General features: G+C 39.7%; 1 protein-coding gene across 1 annotated transcript in view; it reads right to left on the bottom strand.

The window, feature by feature from the left end:
* NFKB1 (nuclear factor kappa B subunit 1) overlaps window positions 1-26,645 on the bottom strand; it is a 176,668-nt gene that overhangs the window by 47,962 nt on the left and 102,061 nt on the right. Inside the window, exons 6-9 of the mRNA XM_073639153.1 lie at window positions 15,694-15,842; window positions 5,379-5,533; window positions 3,579-3,737; window positions 1,688-1,792 (exon numbers count right to left, since the gene is read on the bottom strand). Coding sequence (XP_073495254.1) covers window positions 1,688-1,792; window positions 3,579-3,737; window positions 5,379-5,533; window positions 15,694-15,842 — 568 coding nt within the window. The remainder of the gene's footprint in view (window positions 1-1,687; window positions 1,793-3,578; window positions 3,738-5,378; window positions 5,534-15,693; window positions 15,843-26,645) is intronic.

The following is a 26,645-nucleotide window of genomic DNA, read 5'->3' as shown; positions in this document are numbered from 1 at the left end:
AAGCCATTGACGCACGGACTTTTTCACGACCTCCTCATCCTCAAAGTGAATCCCACGATGAGTTTCTTTTAGCGGCCTGAACAGATGGAAGTCTGATGGTGCTAGGTCAGGGCTGTATGGGGGATGAGGCAAGACTTCCCATCCAATTTTCACAATCTCTGCAGTGGTGTGACGACTGGTGTGTGGTCTTGCATTGTCATGCAAAAGAAGAACATCCGCCATAGCTGGAGGCGTGCTTTAAGTTTTTTTAGGGTTGTGATGTATCTGACAGAATTTACTGTGCATCCCTGCTCCAAAAAGTCAACCATAACCACACCCTCTTCATCCCAGAACACAGTCGCCATAACTTTCCCTGCTGATCGCACAGTTTTGAATATTTTCTTCCTCGGTGACTCAGTGTGATGCCATTCCACTGACTGCCTCTTTGATTCTGGATCAAAAAAATTAACCCACATTTCATCTCCAGTCACAATTTTTTTCAGAAACTCCTCCCCCTCCAAATGGAAGTGCTGCAAGTGTTTGGAGGCTACTGTTTTTCTTGTCTCTTTGTTCTCATCGGTTAGCATTCTTGGGACCCACCGTGCACAAACTTTTCTGTATCCCAGTTGTCCAATAATTTTCATCACACTGCCTTTACTGAGGCAGATAATGCCACACAATTCATCTGCAGTCACCCGGCGGTCACCACGAATGATGTCATCGACTCGCTGAATGTTGCTTGCAGTCACTGCGGTTACTGGCCTGCCACTCCGCATTTTGCCAGCCAACGGTGATGGCCCTTCAGCTGTGTTACAGCTACGAACCCATCGTCTAACAGTACTGACATCCACTGTTGCATCACCGTACACATTTTTCAGTCTCTCATGAATTCGAATGGGCGTTTCACCTTTTGCATGCAAGAATTCAATCACAGAACGTTGTCTAATACGAACATCGATGTCAGCCATTTTGCAAACGGATACAGTCCTGTCACCTGTTGGTGCAGGAAGCTGCAATTGCTGTGGATTGGAGAAGAAGGTTTGAAGAATTGTGCCAAATTCGAATATTTAACATAACTACCTTATTTAAGGAGAAAAAAAATAGGAGGCATTACTTATTGACTGACCCTCGTACATCAGCTACTGCTGCGAGGACTCTGCTATATCAGTATTGGCTCAGTCTACAAAGGATAATGTTTGACAATAAATAGATATTATTTGGCACACACTGGCACAATAGGAGTACTATATGTCTCTGTAGGAACTGACTGAAAATGTTTGGGCAAGGAATGACACTCTTTGGGCAACATTTGGCACTAGGTTGGTGTACTATAACATGTCAGCTCAAATGGTAAAAGTACAACATTCACAGTATATGGCTCTATGTATGGACTTTTCAAAGTCTCTAACATGTGAGTAGAAAATAGACTAAATATAGGCTTCTGCCAGGAAAAATTGTTTCCAAGTAGAGCATACCGTCCATGCTGGGCATGGCTTTCAACAAATCAGAAAGGAGAATGGCTCAGTTATACGTCTTACCTGTAGCCACAGAAGTGACGACTACAATATTACATTAACATATGATTTGTTATGGTGCATAATAGCACTTTCTCATATTCCACACTAATAAAATAATAACTTCTCCATATTTCGGGGTGTTGAATATTATCCAAACACATTCCTGGTGGTTAGTGTCCGCATGCGCTTACCTTTTTGAACTTTATCACACAGAAGATAAATCTCTTCGCCTCCTGTTACACAGCCAGAGGTTCGGTCCATCCGTACAATTTTTAAATTAGATGCATTAGGGGCTTCTGTTAAACACAAGAAGAGGACATTTGTTAATACATTTAAAGCAATGCAGACAGGATACAGGAAAAAAATCAAGAATCTGTCTTTAACCCATTCAGTGTATCGTAGCAGGTCTGAGTTGCAAAGAATGAAACTTTCAACCAGCCAAACCTTAGGAGGAATAGTGGGGTAGGAAAAAGTTCAGGGCATTAACATTTCTTCTTGTCACCATTACACCTTCTGTGAAATGCTAGACTGCACATAATAAGATCAGAGATACCATTTATTTTCAATTATCTGTCATTTGTCTTGGTGAACCACTACTGAATTCTATGACTTTTTCCCCTATACATAGCAGAGCCTTTTTCATCAACTATTTCAATATATATTGCCAGAGGAGTTTTTTATGTACAGACCAAAACAACATGATAACTAATATAATATTTAGTCCCTTCCTGTTTCATTTTTTCATTTTAGTCTTTTCCTCCCTTTCTTCCAATAGTTTTAAAGGGGTTGTCCACTACTGGGACAACCCCTTATAAAATAATAACACCTATATTCACCTCCGATGCCGGCCTTGTTCCACCTTTGTCAGCATAGGCTTTCCCGGGGCTCAAGTGATACGAGACCCCTACAGCCAAAAAGCGGGCACTTTACTGTCCCCTCCTTCGGACAAATTGAACACATCCGGGGAAAGTGAAACAGCAGATGTAGCTGTCACTTTATCCAAATGTCAGTTACATCCGAACAAGGGGACAGTGAAGAGGCTGGTGATTGGCCACAGGGATCTCGTGACATAACAATGTCACGCAAGGCTCAGGAGAGCCAGTGCTGACAACGGTGGAACGAAACCGGCACAGGAGGTGAGTATAAGTGTTGTTATTTTATAAGGGAGAAACATTGTGATTGAGAAGGGGTTGTCCCGAGTAGTGGACAACCTTTTTAACTGTTAATTTTCTGTCAAAATAGCCATATGAGGATTTTTATTCACCAAGTGCGGTGAAATGGTGAAGAAAATAAAAACCGCAATCATGGGTTTTGGGTTTTCTTTTGGCAGCGCTTATTGTGAAGTAAAAATTTCCTTGAAACATGGTTCTTCTGGTCAGTACGATTACAGCAATAGAAAATGTATATATTTTCTATATTTTACTGATTTGATGCGACATTTCTCTACATTAGCCTTCTCAGTTTGCTAATGTTATAGCCGAAATGTCACATGTTGGACTAAAACACTTGTTTGCAACGAGTTTGGAACACTGCCTCCTTCATCTTACAATTTTGCTCACGTGTGTTCTGTCTGACGTTATCCACCATGTGGCATTCACCATGACTGATGCATCAAAAGCCAGGATTTGGAGTGTTGTTTTTACTGTTACCATTAAAGAACTGGGCTCTGACATTCTTTGCTTGGAATGGAGCAGTATGCTCACCATCGTCTATGGGACTTCTGGAGATATTACAAACCTCAACTATCTCTAGCAGTTCAGTTCCACCGACAATGAATGGAGTGGTGGTGGACATGCTTGACTACCACTGCATGTAAACGGTTCATGGCAGAGCCCCCCCATTCTTGGGATCGCTGGAGCTGTGGGTCCCTCAGAGATTAACTTAATTAACCAGATGTAAATAAGTAATGTTACAAAACTTTGACACAAGCTACTAACTAGCTATAGGTACATGGACTGAAGCCCATTAATAAACATTAAAGATGTGCAATATTATTATTTATTTTTAAAGCAGCTTCAATTCCTGGGTGCTATAATAAAATAATGACAACAATATAATGATATACACAGGAAAATTACTTACTACTGTCAAATATGGGAACCGACATGACAGGTTCAAGTCGCCTAGTGAAACCCCCATTGCTATCTGGCAAGAAAGCAGTGAACATTAGTCGTACCACGCTAAGATCAATGTCTCTGGACTGTTGATATGCTGCTTGTCGAATTAGATCTCTTTCCCGTTCTACATAGAAAGCATAGAACGTGTGTAAGCAATAAAAACAAATCAAGTTCACGCAAAGAAGGGAAACCACACTAAAGATAAGGTAAGTTTATTCAATAAAGCTATATGTGTTATCGTGGGACACACATGTACATTTACTAAATAAATCCTTAAGAGGGTTGTCCGGGCTTGGGACCAAAGTCAGCTGTCACTCTATGTGACAACATGCAGTGCACATGCTGTCACAATTCCTTGGTATTGCTAGTGCAAGCAGCCGGTCACATGTCTATATGTATGCGATTTGCAGTCACATGCCGACTAGACGAGCTTGGCTTCTCTCCATAGAAGTGAATGGAGAGAAGTCGGTCATGTCTAGCTGGCATGTGTCCGCAAGTCAGCAAATTACATACATGTGCTACTTGGCAGTCACGCCACCCTGAGGAATATCCAGGAATCATGACAGCGTGAGCATGGCATGCTGTCATGATTCAGCAGTTTGCAGTCACATAAAGTAACCGTAGACTTTTCATGGACAATCCCTTTTGATAATCAGGAACGAGTATTCATTAGAAAGCTGGCTCGACGATTATTGGCTTCTTTAAACATGTTGGCAATCAAAGGATGAGCAAGCAAAACACTTATTCGTCAGATGATTAGATCATACTTGCCGGCATTAAAATCATTGTTTTCTGTAGCACAATGACCTACAGCTCTGGCAAAAATTAAGAGACCACCGCAAAATTTTCAGTTTTTCTCTTTATAGATATATTTTTGAGTAAAATGTACATTGTTGTTTTAGTCTATAAACTACTGACAACATGTCTCCGAAATTCAAAGCAAAAAATGTATTTATTTGCAGCAAATGATAAAGCGTCAAAATACTAAAAAAGAAACAGTGCTTTCAGACCTCAAATTACTCATGTTTTAACTCGGGAAGAGTTCAGAAATCAATATTTGGTGGACTAACCATGATTTTTAATCACAGCTTTGATGTGTCTTGGCATGCTTTCCACCAGTCTTTCCATGCTTTCCAATAGAAAACTGTTCAGTGGTCTCTTAATTTTTGCCAGAGCTGTGTGTGAACAGGATAGTGCTGCTGATGATATCATATGTGCATTCTACAATCATATTAATGATCATTCTATGCACAAAGAACTTTAGTTGGCCTGTCTAAACAGGCAATTAAACTACCGCCACTATATATAGCTGACTGGTGGCCGTCTATTGGCCGTGCCTGGCTCGTCTAAATCGTCCCTAAGTCATAAGGGTATTTGTATTGTAGTACATTGGAAATTAATTTATTCAGACAGGAAATAAATGTTGAGAATACTGACACTAAAGATATACTAGAAAATTAGGTTTTTATGGTCATTTCCCATCTAACAGACCACTGGCAGATGGATGTTAAGAGTTCACCTATGTTTGGTTTGTTCGCTTCAGTAAAAGAAAAGTGTGAAACTTGCAAACTCATAACTAATAATCCAATACTAACCCCAATATATTATAAACTTATCTTAGAAAGATAAATAAGGGTAAATTACTCTTTTTACAGTTCTATGTTGACCACTGATGCAATATAAAATGAGCACATTTGCAATGTAAACTCCATAAGGATACTGTGCATTTTGCAAACATAAACCTTTGTGTGTTATATAGACTGACCTGTCAACGGCCTGTCCGCTGAATATGGATAATTTAACTCAGAGTGCACTAAAAGACCAGCATTATAACCCTTCCTAAAAGCATCCACCATGCGCATCTCAAGTATCTCAATCACTTTTTTCTTGGTCACATGAAGAATCCCTAAATTTGGAAACCTGTTGAAAAAATCAAGGGAAGAAATATATATTATTTTCAATGCTACTGGCACAAATATTACACACTCGCCTGCTTTACAACAAAGTTTAGCACCTGCCTTTTCAATGTATGACTTAGTTTTTTTGCATTATTTATTATTATTATAATTAAAGAGATCCCACCAAGGACAACATCTGCAAGGAGTTTGCATGTTCTCCCCGTGTTTGTGTGGGTTTCCTCCAGGTTCTCCGGTTTTCTCCCACATTCCAAAGACATACTGATAGGGACTTTAGATTGTGAGCCCCAATGGCGACAGCGATGACAATGTATGTAAAGCGCTGCGGAATATGTTGGCGCTAAATAAAAATAAAGATTATTATTATTAAGATTATTATCCTGTCACCAGGTCAAAAATGGCAAGTTTATACTCTTATCTTATTCTCTTTGCTCCATAGTATTCCGTTTTTGCTTTTTTTTTTTTTTTTTTTTTATAAATCCATTGTACACTTTCAGAGATATTATCTTTTTTTTTTACACTGCTAATTTTAATGGTCTTTATCAATGGTCTCCTTTATGCAGATTGCTCTCTGCATACTTTCTCACAATACCTTCCAGTTGATTGTTTAGTTTCCTGTTTCCACCGTGAACAGATCAAAAAGATGAGCGATAGAGGGTGGGATGAAGAAGTCTGTCAAACGATTCTCTCTGTTTGGGCAGAGAATGTCATTAACTCTGCCTGATCACTAAAGAATGAGCTCAGGGAACAGAGTTTACTTAAGCAATGGGACTTTTCACACTGCAGAGATTCACTGCTGCACACCTTCAAGTGCACACTGGGTGGGAGTCTTTGGGACCACCCAGCTAAGGGGACCAAATCGTAATTGTGACCTTAGTAGCTACAACCACAGATACACACATGGACAAAATTGTTAGTACCCTTCTGTTAAGAGTAAGAAAACTCCACAATGATCACTGAGATTACTTGATACTGACAAAAATATCAAAAGACTGATCGTCACTTCCAAAACAGAAACAGGTGTGTTTATTCGCTATATATGGAGTTGCTACTCTTAGTAAGCACCTGTACACACCTGTTTTTGGTTTTGGAAGAGACGGTCAGTCTTTTGATATTTGTATACATAGGCTCTCTGACTGAGCACTCCACCCCTCAGCCTCAGGCAGTTTTAATTATAGAAGGATCCTAACTTCCCATATACAGTACATGTAAGCTTCAGCCTAAGAGAGGATTTACACTAGACAGGTTCCAAGCAAGGAGAGTCGCCTTACCGTGGCTGCCGGGTACACATGAATTGGCTAATTTATGAGGTAAGTATTCTCAATTATTCCTATTTTCTAGAGCAGTAATGCAATTCAAATTTCATATATTTCATGTTTAAATACTATAGTACTACAGAGTGCTACTTTATTTGTTAGCTAGATATGGAAATGGCTAGTCTTAGTAAGCACCTGTACACACCTGTTTTCTGTTTTGGAAGTGACGATCAGTCTTTTGATATTTGTATACATAGGCTTTCTGACTGAACACTCTACCCCTAAGCCTCAGGCTGTTTTAAGCAGGATCCTACCTTCCCATATACATGTAAGCTTTAGTCTAAGAGAGGATTCACACTAGATAGGTTCCCAGCAACGGGAGTCTCCCTACCGTGGCTGGCGGGTACACATGAATTGGCCAGTTCTCAATTATTCATACTTTCTAGAGCAGTAAAGCAATTAAAATTTCATATATTTCATGTTTGCATACTATAGCACTACAGATTGCTACTTTATTTGTTAATTGATACTGACAAAAGTAATTTTCTATTTAAATTTACTGAATATCAACTAATGAAAATCAGACATTGCTTTTGAATTGTTGTTCAAAAGAAAAAAAAACAAACTAATGAAATTGGCCTGGACAAAAATGAGGGTACCCTTAACTTAAAGGGAATCTGTCAGTAGGACCAACCCACTAAAAAAGGCCTCCTATATGGGCATGTTGGTCATAGGAAGCTCAATAAATTGATACCTTGATACAGTGCATTGTGAAAGTATTTGGCCCCCTTGAACTTTTCTACCTTTTGCCACATTTCTGGCTTCAAACATAAAGATATAAAATTCTAATTTTTTGGGGAAGAGTCAACAACAAGTGAGACACAATCGTAAAGTGGAATGAAATTTATTGGATATTTTAAACTTTTTTAACAAATTAAAAACTGAAAAGTGGGGGGTGCAATATTATTCGGCCCCCTTGAGTTTATACTTTGTAGTGCCACCTTTTGCTGCGATTACAGCTGCAAGTCGCTTGGGGTATGTCTCGATCAGTTTTGCACATCAAGGCTGAAATTCTTGCCCATTCTTCCTTGCAAAACAGCTCAAGCTCATTGAGGTTGGATGGAGGGCGTTTGTGAACAGCAGTTTTCAGCTCTTTCCACAGATTCTCGATTGGATTCAGGTCTGGACTTTGTCTTGGCCATTCTAACACCTGGATACGTTTATTTTTGAACCATTCCATTGTAGATTTTGCTTTATGTTTGGGATCATTGTCTTGTTGGAAGATAAATCTCCATCCCAGTCTCGGGTCTTTTGCAGACTCCAACAGGTTTTCTTCCAGAATGGTCCTGTATTTGGCTCCGTCCATCTTCCCATCAATTTTAACCATTTTCCCTGTCTCTGCTGAAGAAAAGCAGGCCCAAACCATGATGCTGCCACCACGTTTGACAGTGGGGATGGTGTTTGGAGGGTGATGAGCTGTGTTGCTTTTACGCCAAACATATCATTTTGCATTGTGGCCAAAAAGTTCGATTTTGGTTTCCTCTGACCAGAGAACCTTATTCCACATGTTTGGTGTGTCTCCCAGGTGGCTTTGGCAAACTTCAAACGAGACTTTTTATGGATATCTTTGAGAAATGGCTTTCTTCTTGCCACTCTTCCATAAAGGCCACATTTGTGCAGTGTACGACTGATTGTTGTCCTATGGACAGACTCTCCCACCTCAGCTGTAGATCTCGGCAGTTCATCCAGAGTGATCATGGGCCTTTTGGCTGCATCTCTGATCAGTCTTCTCTTTGTTCGAGATGAAAGTTTAGAGGGACGGCCAGGTCTCGGTAGATTTGCAGTGGTCTGATATTCCTTCCATTTCAATATGATCGCCTGCACAGTGCTCCTTGAGATGTTTAAAACTTGGGAAATCTTTTTGTATCCAAATCTGGATTTAAACTTCGCCACAACAGTATCTCGGACCTGCCTGGTGTGTTCCTTGGTCTTCATGATGCTCTCTGCACTTGAAACAGAACCCTGAGACTATCACAGAGCAGGTGCATTTATACAGAGACTTGATTACACACAGGTAGATTCTATTTATCATTACCAGTCATTTAGGACAACATTGGATCATTCAGAGTTCCTCACTGAACTTCTGGAGTGAGTTTGCTGCACTGAAAGTAAAGGGGCCGAATAATATTGCACACCCCACTTTTCAGTTTTTAATTTGTTAAAAAAGTTTAAAATATTCAATAAATTTCGTTCCACTTCACGATTGTTTCCCACTTGTTGTTGATTCTTCCCCAAAAAATTAGAATTTTATATCTTTATGTTTGAAGCCAGAAATGTGGCAAAAGGTAGAAAAGTTCAAGGGGGCCAAATACTTTCACAATGCACTGTATCTACGATTCTGTGTCTTATTCCAGAGAAATCCATGTTTTTCTTATATGGAAATGAATTGTTCAGGGCTATGGACCAGACTCTGATCTACATGAGAATCTGCCTCCAGAGCTTATTTTAAATGAAAGATGTCATTTGTTCCAAATTACTTTGCAAATTGGATGTAAGTGTCAAAGATGTAATTTTTGATTTTTCAAATAAACTCATGGATGGTATTTTGTCTCAGGGCTCTTTGATTTCAGTGATCCAATCTCAAACCTGTGATAATTAGTTTGCCAGGTTAGCCCAATTAAAGGTAAACGAAGAAGGACATTCCACATTATTAAGCATGCCACAGGTTTCAAGCAATATGGGAAAGAAAAAGGATCTCTCTGCTGCCGAAAAGTATTAAATAGTGCAACGCCTTATCGGACTGTGAAGAGATATATGGCTGACACAGATGGGTTTGAGCACATAAACATATAATGAGGAAAGTTTCTGCCAGACAAATTCATCAAATTAAGAGAGCAGCTGCTAAATACTATTACAAACCAACCATCAGGTGTTTGAAGCTGCCGGTGCCTCTGGAGTCCCGCGCACCGCAAGACGTAAGATCCTCCAAAGGCTTGCAGTTGTGCACAAACATACTATTCGGCCACCTCTAAACAGTGCTCACAAGCAGAAACAGTTGCAGTGGGTCCAGACATATATGAAGACTAAGGCTGTGTGCACACTATGCTTTTTTAAGAGTTTCTGCAGCTGCAATTCCGCCGCAGAAAAGCTTAAAAAAAGCTTGGTAGAAGGTCTGCAATGGTCCCCAATGATAATCCGCATGTGCTGTGCCCATGCTGCGGAAATTTCCGCTGCGGATTATCATTGCGGAAAAATCCGCAGCACGTCCATTAATTTTGCGTAAAAGCGGCGTGATTGCCGCCATTGACTTGCATTGAATCGCATAATATCCGCATGACTACATGTACACAGGCGGATATTAAGCGATTCAATACACGGATGGTACCCGGGTCTGGAGAAGAGGAGACTCTCCTCCAGACTCGGGTACCATAGTACCTGTAGTTAAAAAATAATTAAAATAAAAAAAACATTATACTCACCTTCTGATGGCCCCCGGTCTACTGTGCGGTGCGTCCGGTGTCTTCGGCGGCTCGCGGTGGTGTAAAAAGACCTTCCGTGACGTCATTTAGTCATGTGACCGGTCACGCGACCGCTGACGTCGGCAGTCGCTTGATCTGTCACATGACTAAATGACGTCATGGAGGGTAATTTTACACCACTGTGAGCCGTCTAAGACACCGGGGTCCACCGGAAGGCGAGTATAATGTTTCTTTTTATTTTTCACCATTTTATTCTTTTTTTTACGATTGATTCTGCATTTGCAGCCGGTTGCACGGATTTACATAGTGTGACTAAGTTGTCAAGCACTTTTCCAAGTGATGCTAAAATCGCTTGGAAAAGCGGAAATGCATGCAAATACGCTTCAAAAAAGCTTCTACCTCGCAGGAAAAATGCATGTAAAATCCGTATGCGTTTTTCCTGCCAGGGAGATGCAGAAAAAATCCAGAGCATTTCTGCATCGTGGGCACTTAGCCTAATTTTAAAACAGTCTTGTTTACTGATGAGTGCCGTGCAACTCTGGATGGTTCAGATGGATGGAGTAGTGGATGGTTGGTGGATGGCCACCCTGACCCAACAAGGCTGCGCCATCAGCAAGGAGGTGGCAGAGTCATGTTTTCAGCTGGAATCATGGGGAGAGAGCTGATAGGCCCCTTTAGGGTGTGAAAATGGCATTGGCAAAGTATATAGAGTTTCTGACTGACTACTTTCTTCCATGGTACAAAGAGAAGAACAGTGCAATCCGTAGAAAAATCATCTTCATGCATGACGATGCACCATCTCATGCCGCAAAGAATACATCTGAGTCATTGGCTGCAAGTGGCTTACACAGAGAGAAACTCATGGTGTTGCCACCATCCTCCCCTGACTTCAACCATATTGAGAACCTTTGGAGTATCCTCAAGCAAAAAAACTATGAAGGTGGGAGGTAGTTCACATCAAAACAGCAGCTCTGGGTGGCTATTGTGACATTCTGCAAAGAAATTCAAGGAAAAACTATCCAAAAACTCACAAGTTCAATGGATGCAAGAATTGTGAAGGTGATATCAAAGAAGGGGTCCTAATTTAAGATGTAACTTGGCATGTTATGATGTTTTTGATTGAAAAAGTTTTTGATTTCAGTAAATGTGGTGACCTATTATTGATACAAGTTTCAACCACTTTCAGTTATTTACAACCTATAAAATGTTTGGAAACTTTGTTGTGCAGAATTTGGAACAGTGCATTTGGAGTTTTTTTAGTTTGGAAAAATACTGTTATCATTGGGCAGTTTGTCCAATAAAATTTAATTTGTACTCTCATGGTTCATGATTTGAACATCATACTGACTCATTTGCCTTGACCATTTAGGGAAATCAGGGAAAAATAGCATTTGCATAATAATTTTGGTAACTCAGACTAAGCTTTCTGACAAGGCAGCACATATCGCTCCAGAATTACTTGATAGTCTTGAGATTTCATTGTACCCTGCATAGAAGCGCAACAGCTATCCAATAAATGATTTAAAGTCCACCAAATCAAGTTAAAGCTACAGCATTCTTAGACTGATAAAACGTAACTTTTAATAAAAGTACTCTAAAAAGCCTCCTAGCCAACCAGCATATACTGTACATAAGGAGAGATTAAAAAGTAGCATAGCATGAAACACTCATTAAAGGGAATCTGTCACCACTTTGGAGTTATCAGACCTCTACTATGGGCATACAGGGTATAGAAAAGTAAATCTATACATACCTGTATGGCCCATAGTAGAGGTTTAATTGCAGAGAAAAGCGCTTTAATCAATTCTATTTTGCACAGGCTTGGCGTCTGGGGGACGCCAAGCAATCCCGGCCTATGTGCTTATTATTCCCCCAAATCCACGCCTATGTGTGTAATTATCATATCCCCCCCCCCATCCCCTGCGCAAAGCACCGCTCACATAGAACTCACTTTGCTAGGTCCCGGCCCGCCTCTCCGTGCACTGTGCCGCAGGGTTCTATTGCGCAGGCGCCGGGAAGTGACAGTGACTCCCCGGAGCCAGCGCAATAGAACCCTGTGGTTCAGTGCACAGGCCGGCGGGGCCGGGATGAAGCAAAGCGCGTTCTATGTGAGCGGCTCTTTGCGCATGCCCAGGAAGTCAGGGAGCACAGTGCACGTTACAGGGCCCCGTGATGTGCAGGGGAGGAATATGATAATTAAGCATATAGGCGGGGACTGCTTGGCGTACAAAATAGAATTGAATAAAGCGCTTTTCTCTGCAATCAAACCTCTACTATGGGCCATACAGTTATGTATAGATTTACATTTCTATAAGCTGTATGCCCATAGTAGAGGTCTGATAACTCCAAAGTGGTGACAGATTCCCTTTAAGTACCACAATGTGAATTGTGAACAATAATGTGCAAAATTTATAAAAAAAATAAATCTAAAAATAAAATAAAAAAATCTAAGATTGAAGATAGTGCCCCCTTAACCACCCTCTTTTCCTGATCCCACACCATCACACGTACTCTTAATATTTTTAATCCTTTTTCCCCTATATTGCCCCTCTGGAAGGAGAGATAAACGTAGGATAAGACCAATTTGGCTAGGTTGTCCTTACACTGATTGGAATTCGATCTGACTTGTGGAATCATGTGTCTAAAACCCACACATTAAGGGTTAATGATGGTGCTTAGGTTCACCATCGCTCCACCCCTCAGATTTGCTCCATAGGCTTTGTACTCTGTACAGCTATTTAGTATATAGGAGCCTAAAATTCTTGCTGGTGATGTGAACAGGAGGTTCTATATAACACGCCCCTATATGTCACCTATTGACCCCTCTCTTGCTTCCTGAGAATGGAGACAGAAGAGTACTTGATTACTGGATGCCGGAAGTGGTTCTTGCGTTCCTCCACACGGCGTGTAGGTAGTGACACACGGTGCGTGGAAATGAGGCTGCACCGGCTCCATATTTAGAGAGGCGGTTTTGAAGAGTAGGTACAGCATGTTAACAACAGGAGCAGGAGCGGTTCTGTGTCTATCCAGTCTCTACCAGACTGTTCTATTGCCACTGTTATCACTCCCCTGACGAATCTATGAAGAGGAAATGCGTCGGGAGTGTTTGAATAGGAATACTTGTGGTAGATCCTTCTGAAAAGTTGGGGTACAGTATGGCTATATTTTGTGCCCCCCCTCTCAGAAAACCACAGGATCATTATATGGACAGGACCCTGAAGGGCTATTTTAATGGGTGAGATTGTTCCATTTTTAGATTATTTTGATATATTTACACACATGCAATTATTGTTCACAATCCACATTGTGGTATTTAATGAGTGTTTCATGCTATGCTACTTTTTTAATCTATCTTTATGTATATACTAGTTGGCAAGGAGGCTTTTTAGAGTACTTTTATTAAAAGTTATGTTTTATCAGTCTACTAGTGCTGTAGTTTTTACCCTTTATAGATTCAAGACACCCTGTGCCAGATGCAGCAAAGCAGCCCTAAAACATAACCAAGCCTTCTCCATGTTTCACAGTAGGTGCAATGCTCTTTTGTTTGTATGCTTCATTTTTTGCGTCTGTCCAGACAAAGCTGACTTGACAAAAAGCTCCAGTTTTGTCTAATCTGTCCAGAAGTTTTGTGGCTTATCAATATGCATTTTTGCAAATTCCAGTCTTTTTTAGGATTTGCAGTGGTTTCTTGTTTCAGCAATGGATGGTGGAATCTGACACTGATGTTCTTTGACCTTCAAGGTCACCTTGAATCTCTTTGGAAGTTGTTCTGGGCTCTTTGATTACAGTTCTTATTATCTGTCTCTTCAATTTGCCATCAATTTTCCTCTTGTGGCTAGGTCCAGGGATGTTGGCTACAGTCCCATAGACCTTAAATTTCTAAATAATATCTGCAACTGTAGTAACAGACACGTCAAGCTTTTTAGAAATTATCTTATAGCCTTCACCTGTAACATGTTGTCTATAATTTTCTTTCTAGTCTCCTGAGACCACTCTCTTCTTTGGTCCATGTTCATTGTGGTGCACACCATGATACTAAACAGCACAGTGACTACTTTTCACCCTTAAAATAGGCAGACTGATTACAGGATTGTAGACACCTGTGATGCTAATTACAGGACGTGCCTTAGTTTAACATGCACCTATGGTGAAAATATTTTTAATCTTTTCTAGGGGTGCCATCATTTTTATCCAGGCTATTTTCATTAGTTTGTTTTTATAATTGTTTTTGTTGAACCACAATTCAAAAGCAATGTCTGATTTTCATAAGCCAGAACATTGCCGCAGTGATTAGAACTTGTTGCTTTGTAGCGCTGGGGTCCTGAGTACAAATCTCACCAAGGACAACATCTGCAAGGAGTTTGTATGACCTCCCTGTGTTTGCCTGGGTTTCCTCCCGCACTCCAAAGACATACTGATACGGAATTTAGTTTGTGAGCCCCTATGGGGACAGTGATGAAAATGTGTGTAAATCGCTGTAGAATTAATGGCGCTATAAAATAATAATTATTTGATATTCAGTACATTGATAATTACTTTTGTTATCTCAGTGACCATTATGTGTTTATCATACTTTAATAGAAGGGTACCAATAATTTTATCCTTGTGTGTAGTTGCTCTGCTTTTTGTTGGGCATAATCTCATGTGTTCCTTAATAATTTATTAACGGCATCTAATATATTAATGTTTATCAGTGCACCACTGTAAATTTACTCTGGGTTATTACATTTTATACATCTTATATAATAAGCACTGTCAATTTATGACTTATTTATGACTCGGCAGTACAGATGCACCAATGATTACATTTCACAAAATCATAGATTTGCTAAATATATCAGTTGATTAACAATATGCAGCTAGTAGTACTGGTATAATAAATGCCACAAATGCTCTTAAAGCTTCCCTGTACAATGTGTGTGTTTCTGGGCATAACAGACTATTATTATTATTAATATTATTATTATGTTGGTCTATTATGGATTCCAATTGATTTATCGATTGTACATACAAATGTCAAAAGTAACCATTGTTTTAATTTTCATTTCATAAATCAATAGTACACGTGAAAATAATTGAGCTTGTATTTGTTCAGGGCAGCCAGCATACAATGATTCTTCTGATGGTGATATCTAATAAATACCCATTTTGATTGTTCATCAGTGGTTTGAAAAGTTGTTACATGTAAAGAGGCTGTAACATTTCAGAAAGCCCGAGTGTGTAAATATCAGTATTACTAGTCATCTAGTGTGGGAAGAGCGATGTCAAAGCATAAAGACCGCAAATGAATGTCATGCAAGTGTGAAACATGCTGTGGTTTGGAATATCTGAAGAAATCAAGCACATAGGTTTACTCGTTATTTCCTGCTTTCTTGTACTTTACATATATGCCCAGAATCACCTGTAATATTAAAGAAAGAAAAACGTACCCAACAATGTTGTCTTTGGGTCCCATGCTTATAGAGCAGACTCCATCTTCACAATGCTTTCCTACTAAGCTGTGTGCATGTAGCCGGACGTCTTTTCCATTGGTCACCAGCTGCACAATGATTTTGGCTTGGCCAACGTAATTGTTTATCTATCAATAAAAATATGAAATTCAATAATTCATAGACCACAATGACAAAACAAAAAGGAAGGATCCAATAGGTAACACTAAAGCACTATTTGTGGTATTAATAAACTTTCAACAAAAACAGCATCTGAAAAATCACAAGTAACTATAGATCGCTGAGTCTTTATTTAAAGGGGAAACTCCCCAACTAATTTGTGTTGATATATCATGAAAAACATGTTCTCGATTATATATTTTTGCATTGACTTTCTGCTTAGTTTGCCACTAGCAATGTATCTCCAATCAATTCTAGTGTATTCTGGCCTCATCTATACTAGATGTTATCCACGAAATCAAACACTGGTGAATCTGAGAACACCGAAATGTTTGTGGCAGCTAAGAAACTCAGCCCAAACTGTAATTGTGTGTAAGGAGTTCTTTATTAACACACATGAGGTTTACTTTGAGGTACTTATTTGGACCCATGATTTCAGAGCCTTAAAGGGTCCACTTTTGGGGACCTTTTTTTTTTTTTTTTTATAACTTAAATGCATGTATTTGGGGCTAAAATTATTTTTTTCAGTTCAATTTCATTAAAAATGTTGCACCATTTGGCTTTTATAGGCCCTTTATTTCCCTGAACATTCAATGTGATGTGTGAGAGGAACTCAGAAAAATACAGATAAGATTTACAAACTCCCCATCAAACTGTGATATCTGGGTTTTAATGAAACCCAATTGCAAAAATATTTTTAGCCTCAATTAAATGCATTTAAGTTGAAAAAAAAAATTGTCCCAGAAGGTGGATAACCCCTTTAAGCTTGACCACTGATAATCCGGTCAACAACCAGTAATGGTTTAACTCTGTGATCAGAACTGGTTCTTTCCTTCGGTATCACAGGAACTAGTTCAGTACAGAAAACTTTTGACACAAAGAACACTGCTGCTGATCGGACTGACCACTAAACTATTGTGTCAGATATTTTAATTTCTAAAAATCTCTGAAATTCAGTGGTATTTTGGGATCCAGGATTCTGTTGATATCATGTTTTAACCAAAATCTATGGCATCCTTCACAAATGTGCTGTGTTATTCATCCACCAATGAGGTGTATCCTTGACTGGCACATGTCTATACTACCCTATGGGACACTTATCTACATTCTAGCCTCATCTTGGCAATTATTTGCCATTGGCTGGGTCGACACATATATACAGACTTTTGGTCTGTACTAATATATATATATATATATATATATATATATATATATATATATATATATATATATATATATATATATATATATATATATATATAATTAGTGCAGACCAAAAGTTTGGACACACCTTCGAATTTAAAGATTTTTCTGTATTTTCATGACTTTGAAAATTGTACATTCACACTGAAGGCATCAAAACTATGAATTAACACATGTGCAATTATATACTTAACAAAAGAGTGTGAAACAACTGAAAATATGTCTTATATTCTAGGTTCTTCAAAGTAGCCATCTTTTGCTTTGATGACTGCTTTGCGCACTCTTGGCATTCTCTTGATGAGCTTCAAGAGGTAGTCACCGGAAATGGTCTTCCAACAATCTTGAAGGAGTTCCCAGAGATGCTTAGCACTTGTTGGCCCTTTTGCCTTCACTCTGCGGTCCAGCTCACCCCAAACCATCTCGATTGGGTTCAGGTCTGGTGACTGTGGAGGCCAGGTCATCTGGCGTAGCACCCCATCACTCTCCCTCTTGGTTAAATAGCCCTTACACAGCCTGGAGGTGTGTTTGGGGTCATAGTCCTGTTGAAAAATAAATGATGGTCCAACTAAATGCAAACCAGATGGAATAGCATGCCGCTGCAAGATGCTGTGGTAGCCATGCTGGTTCAGTATGCCTTCAATTTTGAATAAATCCCCAACAGTGTCACCAGCAAAGCACCCCCACACCATCACACCTCCTCCTCCATGGTTCACGGTGGGAACCAGGCATGTAGAGTCCATCTGTTCACCTTTTCTGCGTCGCACAAAGACACGGTGGTTGGAACCAAAGATCTCAAATTTGGATATAACAGACCAAAGCACAGATTTCCACTGGTCTAATGTCCATTCCTTGTGTTCTTTAGCCCAAACAAGTCTCTTCTGCTTGTTGCCTGTCCTTAGCAGTAGTTTCCTTGCAGCTATTTTACCATGAAGGCCTGCTGCACAAAGTCTCCTCTTAACAGTTGTTGAAGAGATGTGTCTGCTGCTAGAACTCTGTGTGGCATTGACCTGGTCTCTAATCTGAGCTGCTGTTAACCTGCGATTTCTGAGGCTGGTGACTTGAGTAAACTTCTCCTCAGAAGCAGAGGTGACTCTTGGTCTTCCTTCCCTGGGGCGGTCCTCATGTGAGCCAGTTTCTTTGTAGCGCTTGATGGTTTTTGCAACTGCACTTGGGGACACATTCAAATTTTGCCCAATTTTTCGGACTGGCTGACCTTCATTTCTTAAAGTAATGATGGCCACTCGTTTTTTCTTTACTTAGCTGCTTTTTCTTGCCATAATACAAATTCTAACAGTCTATTCAATAGGACTATCAGCTGTGTATCCGCCAGACTTCTGCACAACACAACTGATGGTCCCAACCCCATTTATAAGGCAAGAAATCCCACTTATTAAACCTGACAGGGCACACCTGTGAAGTGAAAACCATTTCCGGTGACTACCTCTTAAAGCTCATCAAGAGAATGCCAAGAGAGTGCAAAGCACTCATCAAAGCAAAAGGTGGCTACTTTGAAGAACCTAGAATATAAGACATATTTTCAGTTGTTTCACACTTTTTTGTTAAGTATATAATTCCACATGTGTTAATTCACAGTTTTGATGCCTTCATTGTGAATGTACAATTTTCAAAGTCATGAAAATACAGAAAAATCTTTAAATGAGGTGTGTCCAAACTTTTGGTCTGTACTGTGTGTGTGTATATATATATATGTATGTGTATATATATGTGTATGTATGTATATACAGTTATATGAAAAAGTTTGGGCATCCCTATTAATCTTAAGCTTTTTTTTTCATAAAAATTGGTGTTCTTGCAACAGCTATTTCAGTTTGATATATGTAATAACTGTTGGACACAGTAATGTTTCTGCCTTGAAATGAGGTTTATTGTACTAACAGAAAATGTGCAATCTGCATTCAAACAAAATTCGACAGGTGCATAAGTATGGGCACCTCACCGGAAAAGTGACATTAATATTTAGTCGATCCTCCTTTTGCAAAAATAACAGCCTCTAGTCACTTCCTGTAGCTTTTAATGAGTTTCTGGATCCTGGATGAAGGTATTTTTGACCATTCCTCTTTACAAAACAATTCCAGTTCAGTTAAGTTTGATGGTCGCCGAGCATGGACAGCCCTCTTCAAATGATCCCACAGATGTTCAATGATATTCAGGTCTGGGGACTGGGATGGCCATTCCAGAACATTGTAATTGTTCCTCTGCATGAATGCCTGAGTAGATTTGGAGCGGTGTTTTCGATCATTGTCTTGCTGAAAGATCCATCCCCTGCGTAACTTCCACTTTGTCACTGATTCTTGAACATTATTGTCAAGAATCTGCTGATACTGAGTGGAATCCATGCGTCCCTCAACTTTAACAAGATTCCCCGTGCCGGCATTGGCCACACAGCCCCAAAGCATGATGGAACCTCCACCAAATTTTACTGTGGGTAGTAAGTGTTTTTCTTGGAATGCTGAGTTTTTTTGCCGCCATGCATAACGCCTTTTTGTATGACCAAACAACTCAATCTTGGTTTCATCAGTCCACAGGACCTTCTTCCAAAAAGAAATTGGCTTCTCCAAATGTGCTTTTGCATACCTCAGCCGACTCTGTTTGTGGCGTGCTTGCAGAAACGGCTTCTTTCGCATCACACTCCCATACAGCTTCTCCTTGTGCAAAGTGCGTTGTATAGTTGACCGATGCACAGTGACACCATCTGCAGCAAGTTGATGCTGCAGCTCTCTGGAGGTGGTCTGAGGATTGTCCTTGACTGATCTCACCATTCTTCTTTTCTGCCTTTCTGATGTTTTTCTTGGCCTGCCACTTCTGGCCTTAACAAGAACTGTCCCTGTGTTCTTCCATTTCCTTACTATGTTCCTCACAGTGGAAACTGACAGGTTAAATCTCTGAGACAGCTTTTTGTATCCTTCTCCTGAACAAATATGTTGAATAATCTTTGTTTTCAGATCATTTGACAGTTGTTTTGAGGAGCCCATGATGCCACTCTTCAGAGGAGATTCAAACAGGAGAACAACTTGCAAGTGGCCACTTTAAGTAGCTTTTCTCATGATTGCATATATTTGGCTATGAAGTTAAAAGCTCAATGAGGTTACAAAACCAAAAAAAGTGCTTTAGTAAGTCAGTAAAAAGTAGGTAGGAGTATTTAAAACAAGAAAATGATAAGGGTGCCCATACTTATGCACCTGTCAAATTTTGTTTGAATGCAGATTGCACATTTTCTGTTAGTACAATAAACCTCATTTCAAGGCAGAAACATTACTGTGTCCAACAGTTATTACATATATTAAACTGAAATAGCTGTTGCAAAAACACCAATTTTTATAAAACATTAAGCTTAAGATTAATAGGGGTGCCCAAACTTTTTCATATAACTGTATATATATATATAATATAATATAATTTCCTTATTCTGCCTCTCCTCATACTCCTTGAGAAAGCCACCTGGTGAAACATACAGTTATGTCCATATATATTTGGACAGAAACAACATTTTTCTAATTTTGGTTCTAGACATTACCACAATGAATTTTAAACAAAACAATTCAGATGCAGTTGAAGTTCAGACTTTCAGCTTTCATTTGAGGGTATCCACATTAAAATTGGATGAAGGGTTTAGGAGTTTCAGCTCCTTAACATGTGCCACCCTGTTTTTAAAGGGACCAAAAGTAAATGGACAATTGACTCCAAGGCTATTTCATGGACAGGTGTGGGCAATCCCTTCGTTATGTCATTCTCAATTAAGCAGATAAAAGGCCTGGAGTTGATTTGAGGTGTGGTGCTTGCATTTGGAAGGTTTTGCTGTGAAGTAAACATGCGGTCAAAGGAGCTCTCCATGCAGGTGAAACAAGCCATCCTTAATCTGCAAAAACAGAAAAAACCCATCCGAGAAATTGCTACAATATTAGGAGTGGCAAAATCTACAGTTTGGTACATCCTGAGAAAGAAAGAAAGCACTGGTGAACTCATCAATGCAAAAAGACCTGGGCACCCACAGAAGACAACAGTGGTGGATGATCGCAGAATAATCTCCATGGTGAAGAGAAACCCCTTCACAACAGCCAACCAAGTGAACAGCACTCTCCAAGAGGTAGGCGTATCAATATCCAAATCTACCATAAAGAGAAGACTGCATGAAAGTAAATACAGAGGGTTCACTGCACGGTGCAAGCCACTCATAAGCATCAAGAATAAAAAGGCTAGACTGGACTTTGCTAAAAAACATCTAAAAAAGCCAGCACCGTTCTGGAAGAACATTCTTTGGACAGATGAAACCAAGATCAACCTCTACCAGAATGATAGAAAGAGAAAAGTATGGCGAAGGCGTGGTACAGCTCATGATCCAAAGCATAGCACATCATCTGTAAAACACGGCGGAGGCAGTGTGATGGCTTGGGCATGCATGGCTGCCAGTGGCACTGGGTCACTGGTGTTTATTGATGATGTGACACAGGACAGAAGCAGCCGAATGAATTCTGATGTATTCAGAGCCATACTGTGTGCTCAGATCCAGCCAAAAGCAGCCAAACTGATTTGTCGTCGTTTCATACTACAGATGGACAATGACCCAAAACATAAAGCCAAAGCAACCAAGGAGTTTATTAAAGCAAAGAAGTGGAATATTCTTGAATGGCCAAGTCAGTCACCTGATCTCAACCCAATTGAGCATGCATTTCACTTGTTAAAGTCTAAACTTCAGACAGAAAGGCCCACAAACAAACAGCAACTGAAAACCACCGCAGTGAAGGCCTGGCAGAGCATCAAAAAGGAGGAAACACAGCGTCTGGTGATGTCCATGAGTTCAAGACTTCAGGCAGTCATTGCCAGCAAAGGGTTTTCAACCAAGTACTAGAAATGAACATTTTATTTACAATTATTTAATCTGTCCAATTACTTTTGGTCCCTTTAAAAACAGGGTGGCACATGTTAAGGAGCTGAAACTCCTAAACCCTTCATCCAATTTTAATGTGGATACCCTCAAATGAAAGCTGAAAGTCTGAACTTCAACTGCATCTGAATTGTTTTGTTTAAAATTCATTGTGGTAATGTCTAGAACCAAAATTAGAAAAATGCTGTCTCTGTCCAAATATATATGGACCAAACTGTACGTTGGAGCTTCTGGGTATTCATATTTGGTAAATTTTCTCTGTTTATTTACTTGTACTGTGATGTACTTGCTGGGGTGCTCACATATAATTATTTAGTTCATCAATCCACTTGGATCTATTTGTTTATAACCCTGCTGCTACATTTATATTGTACTATTTTATAATTTGTAAGGTATAACACCATCTGATTATTAGACCCACTTTCCATACGTTCTTTTCCTGTGATTTCCCCATGCTTAGTCTGGTCCCGTGTCTATGAATTTTTATCTCTTCTGCTAACATGCAGTTTTTATATTTATGTATCAATAAAAATGTTTTTTCTATGGATTATTCTAGTGTCTATTCACTTTTTTGGTAGGATACAAAATCTATGGCATGTCAAAAACAATTCCCCTTTACATGGTTACCAATGTTATACAACAATTTCTGGGAATACACGTTTCAGAGAGTGTCCTACCCAGCTGCCATACAACCTGGGAGGCAAATTGTCCCTACTAGAGAAGCAGGCAGGGTAATGTTTCATTGGTAGAAGGTGGATTTGCCACCCGGTACACAGAACCTTCTCCCTTCTTTAAACAATATCCTCAACACAACACTGCAGTGACTGGCTGGTGACTGACTGATGCCAACCAGATCAAACAATACAAGCACTTTTCACCTTTTGTGTCACCCCTAGAAGGCCCTGACTTCTCGTTTGAATTGTCAAGTACTTTTTTACTCTTTAATTTCTGATATTGTTTGTACATGTGCCCTTTGGAAATGTCTGAAATGTTGCTGTAACATCATGGATGATAATCATGGTTCCCTTCAAAATGAATCTGTCAGCTGGTTTTTGCTACACAGTCTGATAGCATCATGATGTAGAGACAGAGACCCCGATTCCAGCGATATATCACTCAGTTTACTGGGTGCAGGGGCAGTTATGAAAGAATCTTTTTTCTGCTGCAGATCTAGCAGAGCTCGGAATGCTGAGCTGTGTATAATCCCAGCCACTCTCCTGATTGGCAGCTCTCTGTGTGCAAAGTGTATTGACAAAGAGCTGCTAATCAATCGTGGGGGGTGGATGGACTAGAAGACACAAGGAAGTTTATCCGCAAGTGATAATCTCCTGCTAATAAAACAATGATTTTATTGAAACAGCAAAACACAGCTTAGTAAGCGAAACATTGCTTGAATCAATGTATCTGCCCCAACACCATGCTTCTGTCGGATTACATGGCAAAAATCTGCTGACAGATTCCCTTTAATTTGAAAAGGGGAGGAGAGGGAGTGTATTACTGTGAAAGAGCTGGATGTTTAGGGGATTTTTTTTTATTGTAACCCTTTAAAGCAAACAATAATACAACCTTAAAAATCAACAAATTAATCATATCATGTGATTTCTGAAACTGAGATCTGCAGAACTGTGCATGATTTACAAGCAGGACATAAATAACATATTCACTATAAAATAGAAAAAATGTCTTACACAAATATAGAAATCAAAGAAATAGCCCCAAAACGCAATCACAAATGTATGTAACAGCCTGTGAATATATCTGAATATCTGGAAGGCAGCCAAAGCATTTCTATTTCCCGATAACGGAAAGTACACTAACCAGTTCATGGAATTTCCCAAATCAACGTACAACAAACGTACTGCTTCAGATATAAATAAGCTCTGGTGTGAAAAGGATTAGTTATGCTAGGAAGAACAGATTTATAACATAAAAAGTAACAATTATAAGTCAGTCACTGTAGGCTCTTAGTGGATCAAAGTCTGTTCTTCCATTTTTACCTGATCCTCATTTAAATAGGGAAAAAATGGTAATAAACCACTTGGCATAACAAATAAAAAAATAATAAAATAAACAAAACTGATTGTCTTAGGCTAAGTTCACATTTATACAGCACTCACTGCTAATCACTATGTCGGGTCTCTGTCGGAATCCCTGAAAAACTACTAGACAGATCCCAATAGAACCATTCAATAAAATGAGGCCTACAGAGTCACTGTGGACACTGGCCTCAGTCCTAGCAGTATTCGTCTTTTTCAGACATGTACAAAAACTTGGTTTGCCCTGGTATGCACTGCAGCATTGGCCTCTAAACTTCAATGATGCCTCCTACCAATCTAAAATTGCTAGGCTATGTTAAAGGGGTTGTCTAGGTGTGACACGAAAGTCTGCCTTATTTCTATATCAATGCAGACTGTGAATCCTCACAGGGTGCGATGTCAGGATTCTCCGATGCTGGAGGTCATGTGACCACACGTATGCCATATGCATTATTCCAGCCACATTCCGACTAGACGTGCGTGGCCTCGCTCAATTTCCTTATATTGAGAGACACTGTGCACGTTTAGTTGGAATGTGACCAGAAGTGTGCTTATCGCATACATGTGGTCACTCAATCGCCCACTCCCAGTGACGGAGAATCGAGACAGTGAACACTGTGAGGATTCACAAGTCTGTAGTCAAATAGAGTGACTGCAGACTTTTGTGCCAAAGCTGGACAGTCCCTTTGACAATAGACTAGAATGTGATCCCACAAAAAATATTTATCACAGATCCACAGGATAGGCGATAAAGCTATGATCGGTGGGGACCCCACCAATCACATACATGTGTCCTGCTGCTCTACGTAATGTCTATAGGGCTGACAGACAGCCGAACATCGCCGGTCTAGTAATTGGTGAGGAACTTGCAGTATGTTACTTGATTTACAGTAGACCTACAAGATTTTATGACAGTCCTCAAAGGGTATCCAGTTGGCCAGCAAGAAGAATATGAGGAACCCAACTGAATATATTCATATATAATAATAATCTCAAATCTCAGATTGCTAGATGTTCCTTCAGTAAATTACTATGAAGATTTTTATAAATCTTACCAGCAATATAGAAAAGACAATGGACAGTTACATAAAATTGATACAATTTTTACACTCCTTGGATTTATACACTACTTTCACAATATCAGACCACAATCCAGCGAGTGAGGAGACTCCAGCGATGTGGTGTAATTAAAATTTCCATTTATTTGAAGGATGATATTTCCATAAAAAATGCACTTACAAAAAGAGCCAATTCACACCATATGGGCAAATAGAGTAAAAAAAAAACACTACGCGTTTCGGCTTAGAAAAGCCTTCATCATGGTAGAATGTTGTTTGACTCAGGCCATTTTTTCATTCCAACATTCATGGTCCATGGAATGTGTGAACACAGCCTTAGGATAAGACAATTTCACTAAGATATTGCGTTTTGTCTACACAGTAAAAAAAGTTTTTATCTTCCTTTTAGATATTGTAAAATGGTTTCTACGGCAATCACATGATAGGTTCTCTATTATTATTGCTTTTAAGAAACGGTTATATATCAAGCTTAATAAGTTAAGGAAATGTTGGTTATACGTATGAGAAGGCTGAATGTTTGATGAGCTGACCGCTATCTCGACCAACTTCCCTCCATACACACCAGGCATGGAAGTGCATATGTTTAAGTCAGTAGAGAGAGGCAGATAGAGCAGCGCCAAGTATCTTATCTTCAAGAGAGCAAAGGAACGGAAACGTTAATTAGTTCAGTGTGCATCATGAGTATGCTCACCGTACTGATTATGCAGGCACTGCACATGCGCCAGTGGGTTACGGAGAGGGACAACAGCTGCAATACACAGATGCATTCCCGCTCAAACAGCAGATGTAAGAATGGCTGATCTCTGTTGCCTAACTGAATAATGCAGTCAATGCTGAACCATTCAACTGAAAAGACTGAGCATTCAAACTCGTGTTTGATCACGTCATGTTGAGTACGCCCTAGGGAGGGTGTGACCTAAGGATATGAACATCAGTTATCAAGGTGTGCAGAATTATTAGGCAGCTTGTTTTCCTCAGGCAAAATGGGTAAAAAAAAAAAAAGATTTAACAGTCTCTGAAAATGTTTAAATTGTTATAAGTCTTACAGAGGGATGCAGCACTCTTGAAAGTGCTAAATTTGAGGTGTGATCACAGAACCATCAAAAGTTATGTTGCAAATAATCAAAAGGATCGTAGAAACAGTGTTATGTAAAAGTGACATACATTAACTGCCAAGATTTTGAGAGGAATCAAACTTAAAGCGAAGAGGAACCCATTACCCTCCAGTACTGTCATATTCCAGAACTGCAACCTCCCTGGAGTGCCCAGAAGTACAGGGTGTTCAGTGCTCAGAGACATGGCTGAGGTAAGGAAGGCTGAAACCCGACAACCACTGAACAAGACACGCAAGTTGAAATGTCAAAAATGGGCCAAGAAATATCTGAAGACAGATTTTTCAGGTTTTATAGACTGTGGAGATAACAGTGACTCTTGACAGACCAGATGGATGGACTCATGGCTGGATCAATAACAGACCTCCACTTCAACTCAGACAGCAGCATGGTGGATGTGGGGTATTGCCCTGGGCATATATTAATAAAAGCTGAGCTT

The sequence above is a fragment of the Phyllobates terribilis genome, unplaced genomic scaffold (genome assembly GCF_046119375.1).
Source record: "Phyllobates terribilis strain yellow unplaced genomic scaffold, ASM4611937v1 Scaffold_1__5_contigs__length_1240528914, whole genome shotgun sequence".
NCBI classification, from domain to species: Eukaryota; Metazoa; Chordata; class Amphibia; order Anura; family Dendrobatidae; genus Phyllobates; species Phyllobates terribilis.
This window is presented reverse-complemented; position numbering and strand designations above follow the sequence as displayed.